This window comes from Thunnus albacares, chromosome 21 (genome assembly GCF_914725855.1).
Source record: "Thunnus albacares chromosome 21, fThuAlb1.1, whole genome shotgun sequence".
Lineage (NCBI taxonomy): Eukaryota > Metazoa > Chordata > Actinopteri > Scombriformes > Scombridae > Thunnus > Thunnus albacares.
The window spans coordinates 3553203-3573478 of NC_058126.1; the positions used below are offsets into that span (position 1 = coordinate 3553203).

At 40.6% G+C, this 20276-nt stretch overlaps 1 protein-coding gene across 1 annotated transcript; it reads left to right on the forward strand.

Moving 5' to 3' along the window:
* The first annotated feature begins 970 nt into the window (after positions 1-970).
* Positions 971-20276, forward strand: ezh2 (enhancer of zeste 2 polycomb repressive complex 2 subunit). The gene is made up of 19 exons (XM_044338815.1): positions 971-1354; positions 6379-6502; positions 7575-7703; positions 7817-7936; positions 8040-8160; positions 8604-8783; positions 9441-9546; positions 10483-10646; positions 10958-11055; positions 11218-11455; positions 11567-11733; positions 13147-13282; positions 13474-13599; positions 14691-14869; positions 14983-15078; positions 16271-16352; positions 16504-16584; positions 16672-16756; positions 19145-20276. The coding sequence occupies exons 2-19, from the start codon at positions 6386-6388 to the stop codon at positions 19203-19205; spliced, it is 2286 nt and encodes a 761-aa protein (XP_044194750.1). The 5' UTR covers positions 971-1354; positions 6379-6385; the 3' UTR covers positions 19206-20276.

The window sequence follows — 20276 nt, forward strand, 5'->3', positions numbered from 1 at the left end:
TATACGTCATAATTTGGCTTATTTAAAAATGTTTTGTTTTCTCCTCTTAAAACAAATTGTCTGTTTTCAGTAGTGCTATCACTGTTCCTTTACAGATTGATCTTTTTTCTTATGTCTAGTCTAAGGTTGTAACGCATCTGTTTTTTTGTTTCTCAGTTTCTTGTTTGTTTGGTTGTTTGTTGTGTCATTGTTGTGTTATGTATTATTGTGTCATGTGCTGTTTCGTTTTCCATTTGTTTTATGAGTGTTTGTTTGGGACCTCAAGATGTCTCCTACTTCACTGTTAAGTCAATTCTCAGTGTTTGTGCACTGGAGACTTCATGTTTCCACATCACACTTGTGTATATTGAATATTGATCCAAGATTAGCTCCAAATTAGCTGTTATGTCACAAATCCTGCTGGTATGCCCACTCCTCAAAATCTGATTTTCAGGGTTCACAGAGAAACTTTCCACTTTCAGCAGATGAATATGAAAACAAACTCTGCACACACATCATTCTGCACAGAGAAAATCAAACATTCAGCTGTGGGAACAAGAGGAAAAACACATTTTTGAGTGGAGGGGGATGTTAACTAAAGAAAACCCAGATCCAGCGATAACAGAGGTCTTACTTAATTGATAATTCGGCACAATATTTTCCTGAAACCTGGTTGTTTTTAGCTCACTAATACGAATGTGACAACTGACACGCGTCACTGACACTGGTGGAAAATTAATGGTTAAGAATAGTCATTAACAATTTAGCTGTCAAACGCGCTGTTTTGTGTGTTTTTGTGTGTGTTTTATTCCGCTGACATGAGAGAGAACAAAGGGAACCTGTCCACATGTCCCCGCTGCAGGGCCCCCGGCGCACTGCTAAATCTCATTGGCTAACACTGTGACACAATCTGACCAATCGTGTGCCACGACACTGAGAATCCCTAACGTCGGCTGATGTGATTGGCCCAAACGTTTGGCGCCTCTTGAATCTGCTGCAGCCGTAGTGGGCGGTGAGTGAGAGAGCAGTTTGAACCGCGGCCGTGCCGAGGCGGAAACATTGAAGCCGGACAAATCGTTTACAAGGCAGTGGTGGAAATAACCAGTGTGAATCCCACCTGTAAACACGGTGTCTTTAGTGGTAAAGCCGTGTCTAGAAGGAGGGGACGGCTGGTTGGTCTGTGTGCCGACTCCGTGTGCGTAAAGCCGGCGTCGCGTAGAGAATCACTCCCTCCTCCGGAGCTAACCGCTAGTTAGCCACCGAGCTAACCGTCCAGCTAGCTGTGCTAATCCCCAACACAAAGGACGACTTTGCCCGTGTTTGTCGTATCGATCTCGAATCACCCCGTTGAATGAGGACGGAGCCACCTGTACAGGTAAGACGAGGTGTCAGTGTTGGTGTCTTTAATATTCAGCTCTTGATGCTTTGCGGACGTCTCAATCTTTGTTAACTAACCAACTGTTAGCTAGCTCGCCGGGGGTGTCGTGCCAAATTTTGTATCCCTGTCAGAATTGTTCCCCTTCGTAAAGAGATACTAACTTTTTTAAGCGTAGTTCTTACGCATTTCTTTAAATTTAAAAATGGATGCTGGAAGAGCCACTCTTCATTTCAACTTGGACCATGGTGAAGTCGTTTTTATGCCGGGAGAAACACACTTATGAGGGGATACAAACTTGGTACGACACCGGCAAGCTATCGACAGCTAAGAGTGCATTTTACGTAATTTACATTTGATTTCATATGATGGCATTCATAAAAAATGAAAGAAAAATAAAGAAATGAAAAAAATGAGGTGTTATGATGGAGGATATACATACACACACACATGTGTATATTAGGGTTTTGTCAGTATCACATTTTCATGCTATGATTGTTATGGATGTTAATAATAATAATAATAATAATGATAAGAAGAATACCTTTATATAACACTTTTCAAAACAAGTTATAAAGTGTTTTACATACTATTTTATAAAGAGAAGCAAAGGGTTAATAAATCATAATAAAATACACTGAAATATAATAAAATAAACAGTAATATATATATATTTTTTAAAAAGTTAGTCTAAAACAGTGAGTTTTTAAAAGTGACTTAAAAGAAGACAATGTGTTAGCAGGTCTTTCAACAACTGAGGGGCCCTAACAGAAGAGCCTAGTCAACTTTAGTTTTCAGGTTTGAAAAGAATGACCTATAGTGATATCACAGTAAGCAGTATTATCGCAATAACCAACATTTCCTGAGATCACACTATTAGCGCTAAAATATAGTTAAATTACCTCACATTTTATTCACTTAACAGTGGCCTGTTTATTGCAGCTTTGTTGGACTCTGCATAAGAACCCCCCGCCCACCAAAAAATGACTTTGAATGCAGCTCAGTGTCTTTTTAGATTCTACACACCCATTCATATATTGAAAATTAATACATTTTTCGTGATGAAATTGATCGATTGATTTCTGGAGTGCAAGAATTGTGTTGCAAGTTTTATCTGCTGGGTATTAACAGTTAAAGTAATCTTTTTAAAAGGCAGAGAAATTAGTAAAACGCACACAGAACATAACAGTTCTACTGGGCTCTTACAGGCCAGAAGCGCTAACTAACACCTGCTCCACATAATCACTAACAAAAACCAGCAGAGCTGAATCTGAGCCGTGAGGAAGAACGTAGTATGTTTGATCTCAACCCAGGGAGTTTGTCAGGTTGGTAAAATGCAGCATTCTCTGTTAACATTACAACTAAACACCTGTTAATTAGCCACACTGCAGTGGGTTGACGACTATGTTGATATAGACAGTCATGGCCAGAGGAGCCGGACAGACAGGAACCTGGTTCTTGGTGGTTATTCTGTCTCTGTCTGACCGGTAGAAAGCTCCGTCTTTGTGGCTAAATAAAAATAAAACTGCTAACGAAGGTGGGAGAGCTGTGAAGTGTTTGATGTCGCCTGAAACAACGATAATGATGGTGGTGAAAATGGCTGGCAGGGCTGACAGTTTGCCCATGGTACATGGTAAAAACAGTACACTTGCATACCTCTTTTTTATATATATATATATATATATATATATATATATTATATACACACACATACAAATACCTCATTGATTAACTCATTTATCAATGTCAAATAATCCTTTGGTCCTTATATTTAACATTGATTTGATTACATCTTTAACTCTTCAAGGCTGAATCCTTATTTTATAGCTCACCATCTGCTTCCTTTTACAATAAATCCTTCAATGTTATGTAATTGTGAACCTCATATTTAATCCATTTATACCAGTTTCAAATATCACAGTTCTTGTTTACTGATTTTATAAAGTATTCTTTCCATTTCTAAAATTATGTTTACATTTGACTTCCAGATGTTAAATAAAGGTGGAGTAAGCTCTCCTTACTATTGTTATTTGAAGCTAACTGGTCCTGAAAGCAGGTGGAAGCAGTCCTTATCTAGATTAATTCACATCCTTGTATATCCAGATATGTCGTTAATGAACTTGGCTGTTTCCTGTTATTGCTTGACATGTCTCTGGTTGTCTGCTAGAGTGTATTTAGATAAAGAGGGAGAGGCAGAGAACAGCACTCTGGATGATGTGTATTCTCTAAATCAAACCAGGACACTTAACTGGGAGGTGTTTTCACCATCAACAAGACACGCTGTTGGTCACTTAATCAAAGATCCCTCTGTTTGTTTGTCTACGTGCCATATATTCAACCAGTGGTGGAAGAAGTATTTAGATCCTTGTTTGAACTACTTTGCCCCTCCAAAGGGTCATCAGATAAATCTGAGGGGTCGTGAGATGATTAATGGGAGAGGAAAGAAGAAAAAACAAAGTTCTGATACACAAATCTGTTTTCAATTTTTGGACTTTTTCCTCTAATCTTTGATTTTTGCTGAAATATTGGATCATTTGAACATTTATTGAAATGAAAGCATGTGAGAAGTTTAGAGGGAAAAATCACTATTTGGTGGAGCTGTTAACAACTCATAGACATGTGAAATGTGACCCCGACTACACACTGCTTTTTGTAAGACGTCAAAAGCCAAAAAGGTTGGAAACCACTGGTTTCATCTTTAACAATGTGTTGTATTTTAAAAGCTTGTTTTATTATCCATTGTGTCAAATCTTCATCTGAAAAGTAACTAAAGCTGTCAAATAAATGTAGTGGAGTAGAAAGTACAATATTTCCCTCTGAAATGTAGAAAGTAGCATCACATGGAAATACTCAAGTAAAGTACAAGAACAGTTGTTGGGTAAATGTACTTTATTGTATTATTCACAACATCATATGAACTGGAGTCAACTATGGAGTCATTTCTGGTGCTGGTTTATAACCGAGGCACCTCTTTGTTTCACCATATCAGTTTGAAGTCATGTCAAACAGCCACATGTTGATAAAGAGGCTCATACACACTCAGTTACATATTTTTTTTTTTATGTACACGGAGCTGATGCAATCTAAAACTACGGCCTTGCAGTGAATACAGCCGTAGTGGGAGTTGTGATGTCAAAAGCGTATTTAGTGCGGTAATTTTGAAGGCTGTTGAATTATATGGTGAGCTGTTTCTAATATTTTCTCTGCTCCATTCATATCAGTGAGGATGTGCTAAATATTAATAGGTGTACTCAGTCCCCCACATTTCTAACTGAGACTGCAGCAGCATGTCTCCATGACAGCCGTCTGACATGTCTGATCAGAAGTGTGACATTCAGTCAGACCAGCCGGGCCGGTAGGCAGCGACAGGCGCTGACTGCCGGGGTGACAGATGGATATCACACATGGACAAGAAGACTGTTGCAATTCATAAAGAGTAGAGAAAGTTTCCTGTTCTATACCCCCCCCCCCCCCTCCAAGTGAACAACAGATCTTGCAAAGAGGTTTTGGGGAATCCCGTCACTTGCACCTGAACCGTCCTCCACAGGAATGAGAGCTGAGTTGAAGCTGTAGTTGTAGATGAGTTGTTGCTGTGTGTCTCTCGGCGTGGGGGTGGGGGGGAGGTGAGGGGGAGATTTTATAGGATTATTAATAAGAAAAGTTCCTGAACACCGTCTAAAACCTGCAGCTACAACATTTCATGGAGGCGACGTTTCTTAAAATGACAACCGCAGTTTCACTTCCCATGACGTTACTATCCTTTCTGATGTGATGAACATTTATTACTCAATTTATGAGGTACTTTTTCCTTCCATAAAAGAAAGTTGCTGATTATGTATCAGTGTCAGAAATCAGTTTATACCTGTATAACATTGTTTTTACCCCCACGATTTGAAGATTGATTATTGCGTCCGAGTCACAGATATAAACCAGTTTTCTCCCACTTTAAAGCCACTGTTTTATAGTCTGTACTCTTTCCTAAACTAGATAAATGACGTACTGTATCTCCTCGTATGTTGCAAGAACACATGATTTTATATTTTCATATATAGTGAGATTAATATAGATAAATGAACAAAAATGATAATAAAACATTGTGTTTTGGTGATGTGTTCTACAAAAAAAGTAGACGCGTATTGGTTTGAGAAATGGCTTCACTTCTTGCAAAAGGGATTTAATATCTACTTCACTGTGCAGCAGAAGTTAATATATACAGTGTATATATATAGTTTGTACCAGCCCAACAGAAAAGGCTTTGAAGATTGGAGACATGTCTTCAGAAAACACAGTAAGTGAAAAACCTTGCAGGTTATTGAACAGCAAAGTCTGTCTGGTTCTTGATGGGAAGACCAGCTTATCTGTTACTGCACTATAATCATAAATACAAAAGGATCAAACATAAACTGTATAAAAATAACGGACGTAGCCACTGTAACGTCACCCATCGGTTTATGGGCTCCTGTTTCGAAACCTTGAGTTTGGCATTTTGAACGTCACCATCTTGGGGTTTGTTTGGAGCCAGAAGTGACCATATTTGGACAAGAGCGTGGAGCTGGGGAGGAGCTCCATCTACAGCACCTCATGCACCGCTGTGGTAGCGACTTGTCAATCACAATGTAGCACGCCCTAACGCGTACGCTGCTTTATCGTCTATTTTACTCTAAATGGGGACCACAATTTATAAAATGAACATCATGTTGTATTGAAGAAGACTTGAAACTAGCGATTGAGACAATAAACTCGTGAGGAAAATGTTTACTGAGGTAATAAATCAAATAAGAAGTCGAGTCATTCTCTCATAGACTTCCAAACAATCGGACTTCTTTTTGGAGCCAGTGGAGTCGCCCCCTGCTGGCCGTTAGAGAGAACGCAGGTTTAAGGCAGCAGTTACTCGACAGGCACAAGCTGGAGATGATCAGCAGACTTTTATTAGGCCTCAATGTCTCGTAAAAGTGTGACGATATCAGTTGTGACGACATTGATTATGAAAACTGTGTGAAGACGCTCCTTGTGTTTGACTGCAGGGTGATCATGGTGCTGACTGGGAAGCGTTCGGAAAAGGGTCCTGCCTGCTGGAAGAGGAGAGTGAAGTCTGAGTACATGAGGCTTCGGCAGCTCAAACGCTTCAGACGGGCCGACGAGGTCAAGGTTTGTTCACACACACACACACACACACACACACACGTTTACAAGACGTTCACTCCGTGCACATGTTCAGAGAAATCAGCTGAGGGGCTGGTGCATGTTAACGGAGGCTGGCAGAGGACTAACGATCATTTATAGCATTAAACACAGTGCAAAAATACCAGGAAGTGTCATCGGGGAAAAAAAGAAGGTAAAATGTTTATTAGGTTCTTGGTTGTGTTTGGTGTTTGGCAGAATTGCAGAAGAGACGTTTGCTTTTAGAAGACAGGAGGCTGTTTGTTAGTTTGTCTTTTGTTGTCTCCCTGTTTGTATGACAACACTGACCCACACTACTCTTATAAACTAACTGAATCGGATATTTGTCCAAGCTGCTGTAAACTCCTTCAGCTTCTCACTGTTCCCTTGTGTAAAACTGACAAAACAGCAGTTAAAAATAACCACATTGAGATTTAGACTTTGAGAAAAACAACTTTCACCACAGGGTCAGTGTAGTAGAGGAAGTTTCAGTTGTCATGGTGTTGTAGATGTTTCTGATCAAGTAAAGGCTTCTCATGTTGGTTTAAAAGCTGAAGTTCAAAGTCATATTGACCTTGATTTAGGTTCATAAAGGCTTCTAACCCTCACTTCAGCAGCACTTTGTCTCTGTAATGGTTTGTTTAAATTGTCTCTGCTGTTCAGGCAGTTGAAGAAAAGCTTTAGATGCACCGGGGGAGTCTTTAATTCAGCCTTTTGATTTATGAGAAATGTTCATATAAAAGAACATAAAATGTTGTTAATTTATCCAGACGGAGAGGAGACCAGCAGCCACAGCTACTGGAAATTCTTTAAATCACTGTCAGATATAGAGACCACTTAACATTCCAGTAATGTTCTCTGTCACTTATACTGGTGATGCATCTTTTATTGGTGATGTCACTGTTTTTACAGCGTTTTAAAAGGGAAACTCAAATAAAGTTTCATCTGCCAAAACGGCTGGAAGACTGAACAAAGTCTGTGAAATGTTGGCACTCCGCTCCCATCAGTTCCTCCTTAAAATTTTTTTGTTGTTGATTAAAGTTTCCTTGAACTCTTTCAGAGCATGTTCAACACCAACCGTCAGAAAATCATGGAGCGGACCGACATTTTGAACCAGGAATGGAAGACCAGGAGAATCCAGCCTGTTCACATCATGACGTCTGTCGGCTCCCTAAGAGGAACCCGAGAGGTCAGTGGATTGATCGACATCGTGTTCGGTGACCCGTCGTGTCTATAAAGTGTTTTGTCAGAAGTGTTTAAAAGGGTGTTCTGAGTGTTCCTGTTCCCTGCTGTCCGTCGCAGTGCACGGTGGACAGCGGCTTCTCCGAGTTCCCGAGGCAGGTGATCCCCCTGAAGACCCTCAACGCTGTGGCCTCGGTCCCGGTCATGTACTCCTGGTCACCGCTGCAGCAAAACTTCATGGTGCGAATCAGAAAAACCTACAGTAAAATGTTACTTTTTGCATCCGGTTGTGATGATGTGTCGTTTTGTAATGTTTTGTTTTTTTTTAAATTGTTGGCATTAGGTGGAGGATGAGACGGTGCTCCATAACATCCCCTACATGGGAGACGAGATCCTGGACCAGGACGGCACTTTCATAGAAGAGCTCATCAAGAACTATGACGGCAAAGTCCACGGAGACAGAGGTGAGGCTCGGCGGCGGTAAACGGAGCCTGTAGCTGCACTCGAAATGTTCTTTCTGCACTCTTGAGCATCCTGTATCAATATCTCTGACTGAAAATAGCGCCGTGTTTAAAAATATGCAAGGGAGGTGTAGCGTTGTGGGTGTTTTCCGTCAGTACTGAAGGACTGGTGAGGATGTGGAGAGTGACTCAGAAGGTCCAGTTTGAGTAATAGATTCAAGAGTTTCAAAACTTATGAGACACTTGAACACAGCACAGCAGTTTATAATACGATGACAAATGTTTACAAATGTTTGATCATTTTATCCTCAGAGATAACGAGGTAAAAGTTCAACTCAAGAGTTTGTGGCTCTTAAAACTAGAGATGTTGCTTTGTATTTCTTTATTTTTCTAAGTGTTGTAAGTCGTAACCGTCAGACGTTTTCTGCGCGTCTTGTGTTTCGTAGAGTGCGGCTTCATCAACGACGAGATCTTCGTGGAGTTGGTCAGCGCTCTGGCACAGTACAGCGACAACGAGGACGATGAGGAGGAGGAAGAACAGGACTTCAAGGTGGACAAGATGGAGCTGTGCGACGGCAAAGAGCACCCAGAGGACCCCCGCAAGGATGGCCTCATCAACAACGAGAGTAAGTACATCAGTCTTTGTAGGGTCAGATGAAGCCAACCTGCCTCTTCACCAGCTGTTCCTCCGCGTCGCTTGCTAACGTCTCGGTGTGTCCAGACCGACAGGCTTCAGTCAGATTCACCTCGTTATTCTGTGCAGCTACTAAACTGAGCACGTTGTGTTTCCTGCAGCTTTAGGACTGTCTTTGCACTCCCAACAATGGATGCAACATTTTTTTTATTCATTTATTCCTGCAGAGTATCACGTAAAATCTGGAGAAAACTTTTTAATACCTCCTTTATTTTCTGTTTTCTTGTCCCTCACACAGTGAATTTGGCAGGAAAGATTACAGTTGAAACTGCGTCCAATCATCTGCACTTTTACACAAGTTTAACAAATCACACAGGTCACCTGATAAGGGAACTATATTTAAGGTCAAAGTTTAAAATGATATAACTGTCAAACCTCTGGCCTGATGTTGATGAAACATGAAGGGTTAAAGATTATTTGTATATTCTGCAGTTTCCTTCATGGCTGAACAACATTTCAGAAGCTTTTGTTTCAGTTAATAAAAACCGTGTTAGTTAGTTTTGTGCCCTGATGGAAAGTGTGTGCGTGTGTGTGTGTGTGTGTGTGTGTGTTCGTGTGTGTGTGTGCGTGTGTGCGTGTGTCTCTGCAGGTCGAACCAGCAACGACAGCACCAAGAAGTTTCCTTCTGACAAAATCTTTGAAGCCATCTCCTCCATGTTCCCCGACAAGGGCTCCACTGAGGAGCTGAAAGAGAAGTTAGTGGGTTTTGTTTGTGCGTGCATGTGCTAGCGTTGTCATGGTAATGGTGAGATAAAATCAATTGAGTAGCATAGCATTAAATGACACAGCCCATTGTGACTTTGATTGAATCCAAATACACCTAAACTGGCCACCAGAACCGAGGACAAACATGGAAGCATTTCTCTTAAAGAAACAAATCCGGCCGTCGCCATCTTGGCAGCGCGTGACTCTGCCTAACTCCCAGCCAATCAAAAATAGGCAAAGAGGCGGGGCCGAATGGCTGAAACAAGCCACCTAGTGGCTGGTGGACCTGTCACTCAAAGCAGCCATGTCCTTCATTATTCATTACGGCTTAATAAAACTTAAATGAGTGAGTTATAAAAAGAATCACCCCCCGTACAGTTGTCATGAAAGAGGAAATTAGCTACAGAGACCAAAACCGTTGTTTGTACCAGGCTGTAAACAAGTTTATTTCTGCTGTAAAGTTGGACATTTTAACATGGAGGTCTATGAGGATTGACTCACTTTTGGAGCCTCGAGTGGCCATTCAAGGAACTGCAGTTTTTGGCTTCATTTTACAGCCCCGGAGGTTGATGCTTGATATTTACACCTCTATTCACAAATCAGGTTTAATATATTTTGTCATATTTACACTTTTATTTGTAGGTATTATGGAAATAATCAATGATAAATGTTAACTGTTAATGTCGTCTTTGATAATGAACCTTTTTGCTTCACTTGATCTTTGTCACAATTCTTTAATAACGATTTTCAGCGATCGTTGCCAAAGTGTTTTGTGTTCATGCAACTCATTATGGCTCATATATCGTATTGTCTTTCAACTTATCAGATTGGCGTCAAAAACCCAGTATTGTTCAGCCACGTGTGTCTCAGCTCATGACTCATGACTGCAGCAGCTCTGATTTCTGTGTGTGTTTTTGTTTTTTCAGGTACAAGGAGCTGACGGAGCAGCAGCTGCCGGGCGCGCTGCCCCCCGAATGCACGCCGAACATCGACGGCCCCAACGCTCGCTCCGTGCAGCGAGAGCAGAGCCTGCACTCCTTCCACACACTGTTCTGCAGACGCTGCTTCAAATACGACTGCTTCCTCCACCGTTAGTACACACACACACACTCACACACACACACACACACACACACACACACACACACACTCCTCAAGCAGCCGGACGTACTGACAGAAAACCAAACAATAAAGATAACATTTCCATCATATTAGCTCAAAATGTGTAGCAGTTTAAAGTTGTGATGTGGTTTTAACTGGCAGCTTTAAGGTTTAAATTTGTTCCGTCAAGTTTAAACTGAAAGTCGTCTGATGACCTTAAAATAAACGTCAGACTTTGACACGTCCAACCAGCTGCATCTTCTCTAAACACTGTCCTCCTCCTTGTGTTCCTTCCTTTAGCTTTCCATGCAACTCCAAACACGTATAAGCGCAAGAACTTGGAGAACCTGGTGGACAGTAAACCCTGCGGCATCGACTGCTACATGTACCTGGTGCAGGTGAGTTCACTAATACCTGAAGCTTTCACGGCAGCGTTCATGGTTTTTATTTCTTTTTGAGCTCTTCTTGTACTTTTTCAAACACTAAAGAGAGAGAAATAAACACTGACAGCCAGCAGGGATTGTTTTTATTTGTGACAGTGTTGTGCTGTTGTTTCTCAGGATGGGATGGTGAGGGAATACCCTGCAGGTGTAGTTGCAGAGCGAGCCAAGACGCCCTCCAAGCGCATGGTGGGCCGCCGCCGCGGACGACTGCCGAACAGCAACAGCCGGCCCAGCACGCCAACCGTTTCCTCGGAAACCAAAGACACAGACAGCGACCGCGAGGGCAGCAAAGACGACGAGCGGGACAACGACAAAGACGATGACGACAAGAAGGACGACAACACCAGCAGCTCGGGTACAAACTTAAAAAAATAAAATACGAGTCTCTAAAGCAAAATGATCGATTCCCTTTGTTGTTGTTGTTGCTCTCTGGTAACAGCGGTGGTCATGTTGTATATCTGTGCAGAGGGAAACTCGCGCTGCCAGACTCCAGTGAAGATGAAGCTGACTGGTGAAGCCGAGGCGGTGGACTGGAGCGGAGCCGAGGCCTCTCTGTTCAGGGTTCTCATCGGGACGTACTACGACAACTACTGCGCCATCGCACGGCTCATAGGCACCAAGACCTGCAGACAGGTGAGAGCTGAGTCCTGACTGGATGTTTGATTGTCTCACACATGAACCGCAACCCTGCAAGTTATCCGGAGACCCTGAGGAGCTGCATGTGTGAACACAAATGTCTGAAACAGTCAAACGGACTTTAAGCAGCTTCACTGTGAAGCTAGCTTTAATGGGAGAGAGGACTTCCTGTGATTTCTCGTAAGATAAAAGCTGTTTTATTTCTGCTGAAAAGCTTAAAAACACTAAATCACAACTGCAGCGTACTTTTTGCCTCCTGCACGCCTCACCTGAACCAGACAGAGTGCTACATGTGTGAAACTCTGGACAATGTCCGGATTATTTATATGTGAACACGACTTTAATCTTGTTTAAAGGTTTGTATGCGTTATACAGAAATTTTGTCATCTAGCAGGGTTAAAAGTTTAAGAACCAGATTTAACTGCCAAAGATAAAACTTCTCTTAATACTAAAACATTCTGTACTTTAAACATAAACTTAAAGTTAAAACTATAAACTAATCCACAGGCAGATTTGTGTTGTGCAGAGAACTGAACACATTTACAGTGACTCAGATGAAAACACGGATTCTCTCTCTGCGACAGATGAAGGTATTTAAATGTGGGAATTATTCAGTCTTAAAACATTAGTGTTAAACTGGTTCTGACTGGTTTTTTAGGAATAAAATAACATCAGCGTACCACTTCTATGTGACCTCCACAGTCTGGGTGTGAAAGTGTTGCAGAGGATTTAAACTCATCCAGCAGAATCTTATGTTTATCAGTTATAACAGGTGCAAACAATGACTTCTGTTGTAATCTGAAGAAATGCATCATTTCATAAAAATCTGAAACACAGGATCATTTAAAAGTAGAATGTCGACGGAGAACCAAACTAGCAAGAGATCAGCTGGTCTGTTAAAACTGGAAGCTGTAAAGTTAAATGTTTTTAAGAGTGTAACCTTTCATTTTTCATTCGATGACTATTTAACAGGTAGAAGAGCTTTATGGAGTTAAAACCTTTACATACATTAGTCTTATATGAGGGTTTGCAGGTGAGGTGCTACAACCAGGAGTCGTCTTCAGACTAGAGCTACAATCATTCATCAATTAGTTTATCAACAGGAAATTAATCAGCAACTATTTTAATAACTGATTAATCGTTTTAGACATTTTTTTTTTTTGAGCAAAAACACAAAAAAAATTCTGGTTGCAGCTTCCTGAATTTGAGGATTTGACATTTTTCTGTCATAAATGATGATAAAGTGAATATTTTAGAGTTGATTGAATAAAACAAGACAAGATGTCACTATGAGCTCTGATGAAATTATAGACAAAATGATTTATTGAAAAAATAATCAGCAGATTAATTGATAATAAGCTCTACTATAGATTAAACTCTTCCTGACGTCGTCTCGACTTCGTCCTGCAGGTTTACGAGTTCAGGGTCAAGGAGTCGAGCATCATCGCTCGCGCTCCCACTGAAGACGAGGACACGCCACCGAGAAAGAAGAAGAGGAAACACAGACTGTGGGCCACTCACTGCAGGAAGATCCAGCTGAAGAAAGGTCAGAGGTCACGTCAACCTGAACATGAAAGGAAACAGACGTGTAGACGTGCTAATGGAACCACTAAATACACTTAAATTCATACTCAGTTACAGTTTGTTTTGTTGTTGTTTGGACTCAACTGTTTTATAAGATAGAAGAGAAATAAGACTTCAAGTTTGTATTTGCATGATATTTCCATCTCCTTACAGACGGCTCGTCCAATCACGTGTATAACTACCAGCCATGTGACCACCCGCGGCAGCCCTGCGACTCCTCCTGTCCCTGCGTCACCGCTCAAAACTTCTGTGAGAAATTTTGCCAGTGCAGCTCTGAGTGTAAGAAACACACATTTACCTTTTTTTATTATTATTATTATTATTATTATTATTATTATTATTATTATTATTATTATTATTATTATTATTATTATTATTATTATTATTATCATCATTATTATCATCATCATCATCATGGAGACGATGAAAGACGGAAGGAAACATGCTGCTTAACGATGTTTGTAACCAGGTTTCTTTTACTTTGTTTTCTTTATCTTCATGACAACAACAAAACTGCTTTTCATAGCTGCAGGAAGAGAACACAGATCTGCAGGAGAAAGAGGATTTAATGGTCACGTAGACACTTAAAACAGATACTGAAGTAAATGTTTAAACGTCTCCAACACAACTTCACTGGAGGTTATTGATAAGATTCACACACAGATACAGAAAAAAAAAAAGTGTCATCAGTCAAAACGCAGAATAAAAGTCTTCAGGCTGCAGCGATATTTCATTAAAACAAATCAAAATTATAGAGAAACCAGATTATATGTTGACATGTATCACAGTAAAGCGTTTAGAGCTGCAAAGATTAGTTGATTAATCGATTGGTCTATTGACAGAAATGAATCTGCAGCTATTTAGATAATTGACTCACAGGTTTTGACTTTTTAAAGGATTTAATGCTGATTTTTAGCTTCTCAAATGTGAAGATTTGTCTTTGTTGTAGATGATCGTAAACAATAACTTTGTGTTTTGGACTGTTGGTTGAACAAAATAAGACATCTGAGGACGTCGCCTTTAACTCTGGGGAAACTATAACGACTTCTTTTTATAATTAAGTGACCAAATGATTAATTGAGAAAATATTCATCAGGTTAATTGTAATGATAATGAACATTCAAACAGTTGCAGCTCTAAAAGAGTCACTGCAGTTCTTGCTAATGTGTTCTCTGATGTCCTGCTGTGACCTCCCCGTGTGACACTTGACACTCAGTAGTTTGGATCAGATTATACATTTTTGTCAATGATATCAGATTGACGTCTTCAGATTACTTCCTGTGAAACGGGAGAGTTTGCTGTTCTTGTGTGTTTCTCATAATATGCGTCTCATGTTGTGTCACTGTTTCTGTGCCGCTGTGTGTCCGCAGGTCAGAACCGGTTCCCAGGTTGTCGGTGCAAAGCCCAGTGCAACACCAAGCAGTGTCCCTGCTACCTGGCGGTCAGGGAGTGTGACCCCGACCTCTGCCTCACCTGCGGCGCCGCAGAACACTGGGACAGCAAGAACGTCTCCTGCAAGAACTGCTCCATCCAGAGAGGAGCCAAAAAGGTAACTTTCACACCTTTTTTTAGTCATCAATCTTACTGAACATATCCGCTACATACATGTGTGTTTTTGTGCATCAACACATCACAACCTCATTCTGATGTTTCCCGTCTCAGCACCTGCTGCTGGCCCCGTCAGACGTGGCGGGATGGGGCATCTTCATCAAAGAGCCGGTCCAGAAGAACGAGTTCATCTCTGAATACTGTGGAGAGGTACGTGAAGCTCTGACTGACCTGCTTCATCCAGATTATATAAAAACTGTCTGTCAAAGACGTTGAGAGTTTATTAGTGGTGATCAGACACTTGAGAGTTGAACAGAAGCTTTGTGTTCACGAGCTTAAATTCTATGAGTTCAGCTGCACTTGAACGCACCGTTCCTGCAGTTTCCTAAATGCAGCAGCATCAGGCAGTGAATGAGCAGCATCAACTCACCCAAACTCAATGTTTTCAGCACATCAGCTCCTCGTAATACTTATTTCCCAACGTTGACATGTTCAACTCTTCAGAAAAGCAGCGATTTCATCACGTTCCCACCTCAGATCAACACATCCCAGCTGCCGTTCCTTCACCACTACTGCCGCCTGTGTGACGTGTCTGTTGGTGTCAGATGATTTGACGCCTTCGACACAGTCAACGTGTGCTGCACTTAACTCTCGACTGCGTTTCTAGAGTTTTGACAGGAAGAAATGCAAAAAAAAAAATCAATGTTTTTGATGGAATATGTTTTTGTGGAGAGGTACGTGACGCTCTGACTGACCTGCTTCATCCAGATTATATAAAAACTGTCTGTCAAAGACGTTGAGAGTTTATTGGTGGTGATCAGATTCTGACACTTGAGAGTTGAACCAGAAGCTTTGTATTCACGAGCTTAAACTCTGACGAGTTCAGCTGCACTTGAACCTGCATTTTTTTTTTTTAAAAGACGATTGATCCTGAAGGCAGCATCAGGCAGTGAATGAGCAGCATCCAAATACCTGAACTCAATGTTTTCAGCACATCAGCTCCTCGTCGATACGCTGCTGTTATTTCCCAACGGCGACATGTTCAACTCTTCAGAAAAGCAGGGATTTCAGATCAACACATCCCAGCTGCCGTTCCTTCACTACTACTGTCTGTGTGATGTGTCTGTTGGTGTCATTTCCACAGAGTTTTGATGAAAGAAATCCAAAAAAAAAAAATCAATATTTTTGATTGAATATGTTCGGGTGAACTACCCAAATAAATTCTCTGTGCAGGAAAACTCTTAAATCGTGGATTAAACACTTTAAAAATGTAAGAATTTGAGACATTTTATGTGTTTGTACATGAACTTCTCTATCAGCTCTTCTCAACTGTAGAAAAGTATGAATATGAAATATAAAACTTTTTGAAATATTAAGTGTAACATGACGTTGGTCTTTGCAGATTATCTCTCAGGATGAAGCAGACCGCAGAGGGAAAGTCTACGATAAATACATGTGCAGCTTCCTCTTCAACCTCAACAACGGTAACTTAACAAACACGAGAAACTCACAGCGTTGATGTTGAAGATGTAGCTCTGAGCAGATCACTTCCTTTATTATTATTATTATTTATTATTATTTAAATCTGTTAAAGACAACGCAGGTTTTAACGTTTGTTGTTTTTTGTCTCTCCAGACTTTGTTGTTGATGCCACAAGGAAAGGCAACAAGATCCGCTTCGCTAACCATTCTGTCAATCCTAACTGCTATGCAAAAGGTAAGAAGATGTTGCCGAGCAACCAGCGGCTTTACCGAACCTCGTGTCTCCGTCTCCGTGGTAACTCGTCTGTCTGTTTCTTCGTAGTGATGATGGTGAACGGGGATCACAGGATCGGGATCTTCGCCAAGAGAGCCATCCAGACCGGAGAGGAACTGTTCTTTGACTACAGGTAACGGCGTTCATGTGTTTGTCTTCATTTCTAATAAACTAACAGGAACAACTCAGAGGTTTTTATTTTATCCAATAACATCAGTGTCTGAGATTATTATCCTGAAACCTAAATAAATTCCTTTATTGCTTTATTGCGTACCATCTCTGTCTGGAATCAGAATTACACTATAAACAGACTGGAAGAAACCGGCTAGCTTAGCAACATTAAGGCTACAAACAACCCATAATGCAACATTCTCTGTAGGAGCCGATCAGACCTGCCAGCACTCCTGTTTCTCCTGAGTTTCTCCCGTATTTTCATCCCTGCTGTGCTCCCATTTTGTTTCTCCAGGAAACTCCTGTAATTTGCACATTTCTCAACCTTTATTATGAATAATCGTCATCCATAAGTTTTGTATGTTTGTCTGATGTTACACATGTTGTCAGCTGATAACAGCTTTCCTGTTATTAGTTTAACCAGGATGAGACACTGCAGGCAAAGCAGTTGAAAATATTGTTTTTCTACATGTTTATGTTTGTTGATCAGGTGGTTTGATAAATCCTTCTTGGTTTTTTACCCTCGATGGTTTTGTTGCACAATAACGAGCGTAGATGTCGTTATCATCAGTTTGGAGCCGGTGTTATAGCGTTACTCTCTTCATTCAGAGAGGATCTCTGATCAGACGACCTACAGTTCGTCACATGTAACTTTCCAAATAAAATATTGTTTCATATTCGGGCTAATAAGGTAGATTGATGATGAAGAGAGATAAAAAAATATACACAACAATGTTTAAAGGGGAAGTTGGGTTCTCTCTGATGGATCACATGTACACGGAGGTACTGGTGATGTTTTGTTTCCAGCTTCATTCATACTGACTCTGAACTGAAGCTGCAGGTTTAACTTGAGAAGTAGTTTGAAGAAACGGCTGCAGCTGAAACTATGAACCAGTTATTTAACTGTAATAATTAGGGCTGTAGTCTGCTGGTCGATTAGTTGGTCGATATGCTCTCGTCCGATTAAATTCTCATTGGTCGAATAATCTCCGTGTTACTTTCATAATGAGAAAAGTGCTACATCAACAGCCTTCCAGGATTAATCCATTATTTCCTGCGGCGGGAGGGACAGACTAACAAATTACCTGTGAAAACAACGGGGGTGTATTCAAAACACCCCCGTTGTTTTCACAACTTTGAACTCGCCCAACCTAACGGAGACTGCTGGGTCTAACTGTTCTCAACGGTTACTGAACGTTTACTGAATCTGTGTTTCTCCATAATGACACAACGAGAACCCCCGCCAGGCCAAAAAATATAAAAAAAATATTTTCTAATATTTGATATCCGAATGAAAAAATGAAATCGACAGCGTTTGGGAGTCTCTGAGCAGCGCTGTTCCGGTACGTGAGTCAACCGCTGTGTCGTTGCCGGGGAAACCACTGGTCGCGCGGCTCCGTTAAGGAGTATGTTTGCGTAGCGAGCGGGAAAGAGCGAGGGACAGAGAAGTGACGGTGGATACGAGTCCAGCAGAGGAAAAGGTTAGTAGTAAGTTGTCAGTCTGATAGTAAATGTACAGTACAGACTACAATGTGTCAGTTAATAAATGCTAAAAAGTCACGTCAGTTGTTTTCCCAAATGCTGGAAAAGTAAAGAGGGTTAGCTTCAAAGTTAGCAACAATGGGTTAGCATAACCTGAAGACACAGAACAGAGAAATATGTGGCTGCCGAGTTTACGGTGCACTCTGTCGTCGTCGCCCCCATTAGTTGAAGATTTGATTATGTACGATTTCAGTCGTAGATTTTCTTTGGTTGACTGCAGCCCTAGTAATAATAATTAATGTTTGGATTTGTCTTCAAAGTTTTGTTCAGACGTCTTTGTTTCAGTTCACGTGACAGTCTAGAGATTTTTTTGAGTGTATTGGCAGACACACAAATCCACACACACTAAAAACAAAGGTTGAAACTAACAATTATTTTCATCATCAATGAATCTGACGGTTATTATCGACTGACAAGTCTATAAAATATCAGAAAAATGCCCTTCTGTCTGAAGTAATGTCTTCAATTCAACAGTCCAAAACCAACAATGTTTGTGTTAAAATCTGACATGATGAAGAAAAGATGCAACTCCTCACATTTATGGAGCTTAGTGACTGAAACGAGTTATTGATTATAATCAACTTATCATAGAGGCTCTACACGTGTTTCGGTGTTCAATAATAGCAGAATTTACTTTAAGCCACAATAAACTGGAGCTGTTTGATTAATGTTGAATAATATTAATGCAGATATTTCACTTGTGTCTCTGTAGTTGTGACTGAAGTGACTCTAACTGTTGCAGCTGATGATAAATATGTTGTTTATCTGTGTTTCTGTGTGTGTGTGTGTGTGTGTGTGTGCGTGACAGGTACAGTCAGGCTGACGCTCTGAAGTACGTCGGGATCGAGCGGGAGATGGAGATCGCCTGATTCTGATTCTACCTCCTGTGGATCAACGACACAAAGGCCTTACACACCGACACAAACAAACAAACAAACACACCTTCACTTCAGGAAATCCAGACGACTTGTCAAAATGCTAGAAAGCTTCAGGAATACTGGGAATATTTGAACACGTTGAAGCAGAATTTTGTTGCTGTCTTTTTGCCGAAATGGTCTTTTTAAAAAAAAAAAAAAAAAAAAACAACAAAAAAACTTTTCATATCTGTTTTCTCTTTTTTTTCTTTTTTTTTTTCTTTGTGTGATTTTTTTTTTTTTCTTTTTTTTTTCTTCTTCTGTCAACAAATCTTCGTCTTCTCTCGAGGCGGGAGTCTCAGATTCATAAATCTTCCCTCAGCTGAAGGTGCAGATCAACTGCAAACTGACTCTTGTTGTTTTTTTTTTTTAGTTTTTTGTTTTTTTTAAATGTATCTATAAAGTGTTTCAACGGTGAGAGGAGACAAACCCACAACTCTGTTTAAAACTGGCATTTAAATTCAACATTCAGGGACCAAAACCTCCACCAGCCGCATCCACACAACTGACTGGACTCTGTTTTTACTGCTCGTCTCTGTGTGTGTGTGTGTGTGTGTGTGTGTGTGTGTTCGCTGGTCTGCAGACACACTTTGTCGTATTGTGTGTGTGTGTGTGTGTGTGTGTTTTTTTTCTACAGTGTGAACTGAACCAGCCGCACACTCCTCAGAGTGCCAGATCACTGTCTGTCTGTCAAACAGGAGCGTTTTCACAAAGCAGCGTCACTCGAACACTCAACATCAACTTGTCGCAAAAAACAATCCTTAATTCCATCTTCTGAGCTGTTACTGTTTGCTGCTTTTCTTTGTCTTCTATGATAGAAAACATAATATCTTTGGCGGGTTTTTTTTGTATTTCTGGTTTTATTGACTAAAACATGAATCTATTAACAGAAACCAATCAGCAGATTAAAGGATAATTAAAATAATCGTTAGTTGTGGCCGTTGGTGGACAATCGTGTGATTTTATGTACAAGCTTTGTGAGAAAAAAAAAACAAAAAATTTTTGCTATTAAAACACATTTTTGAA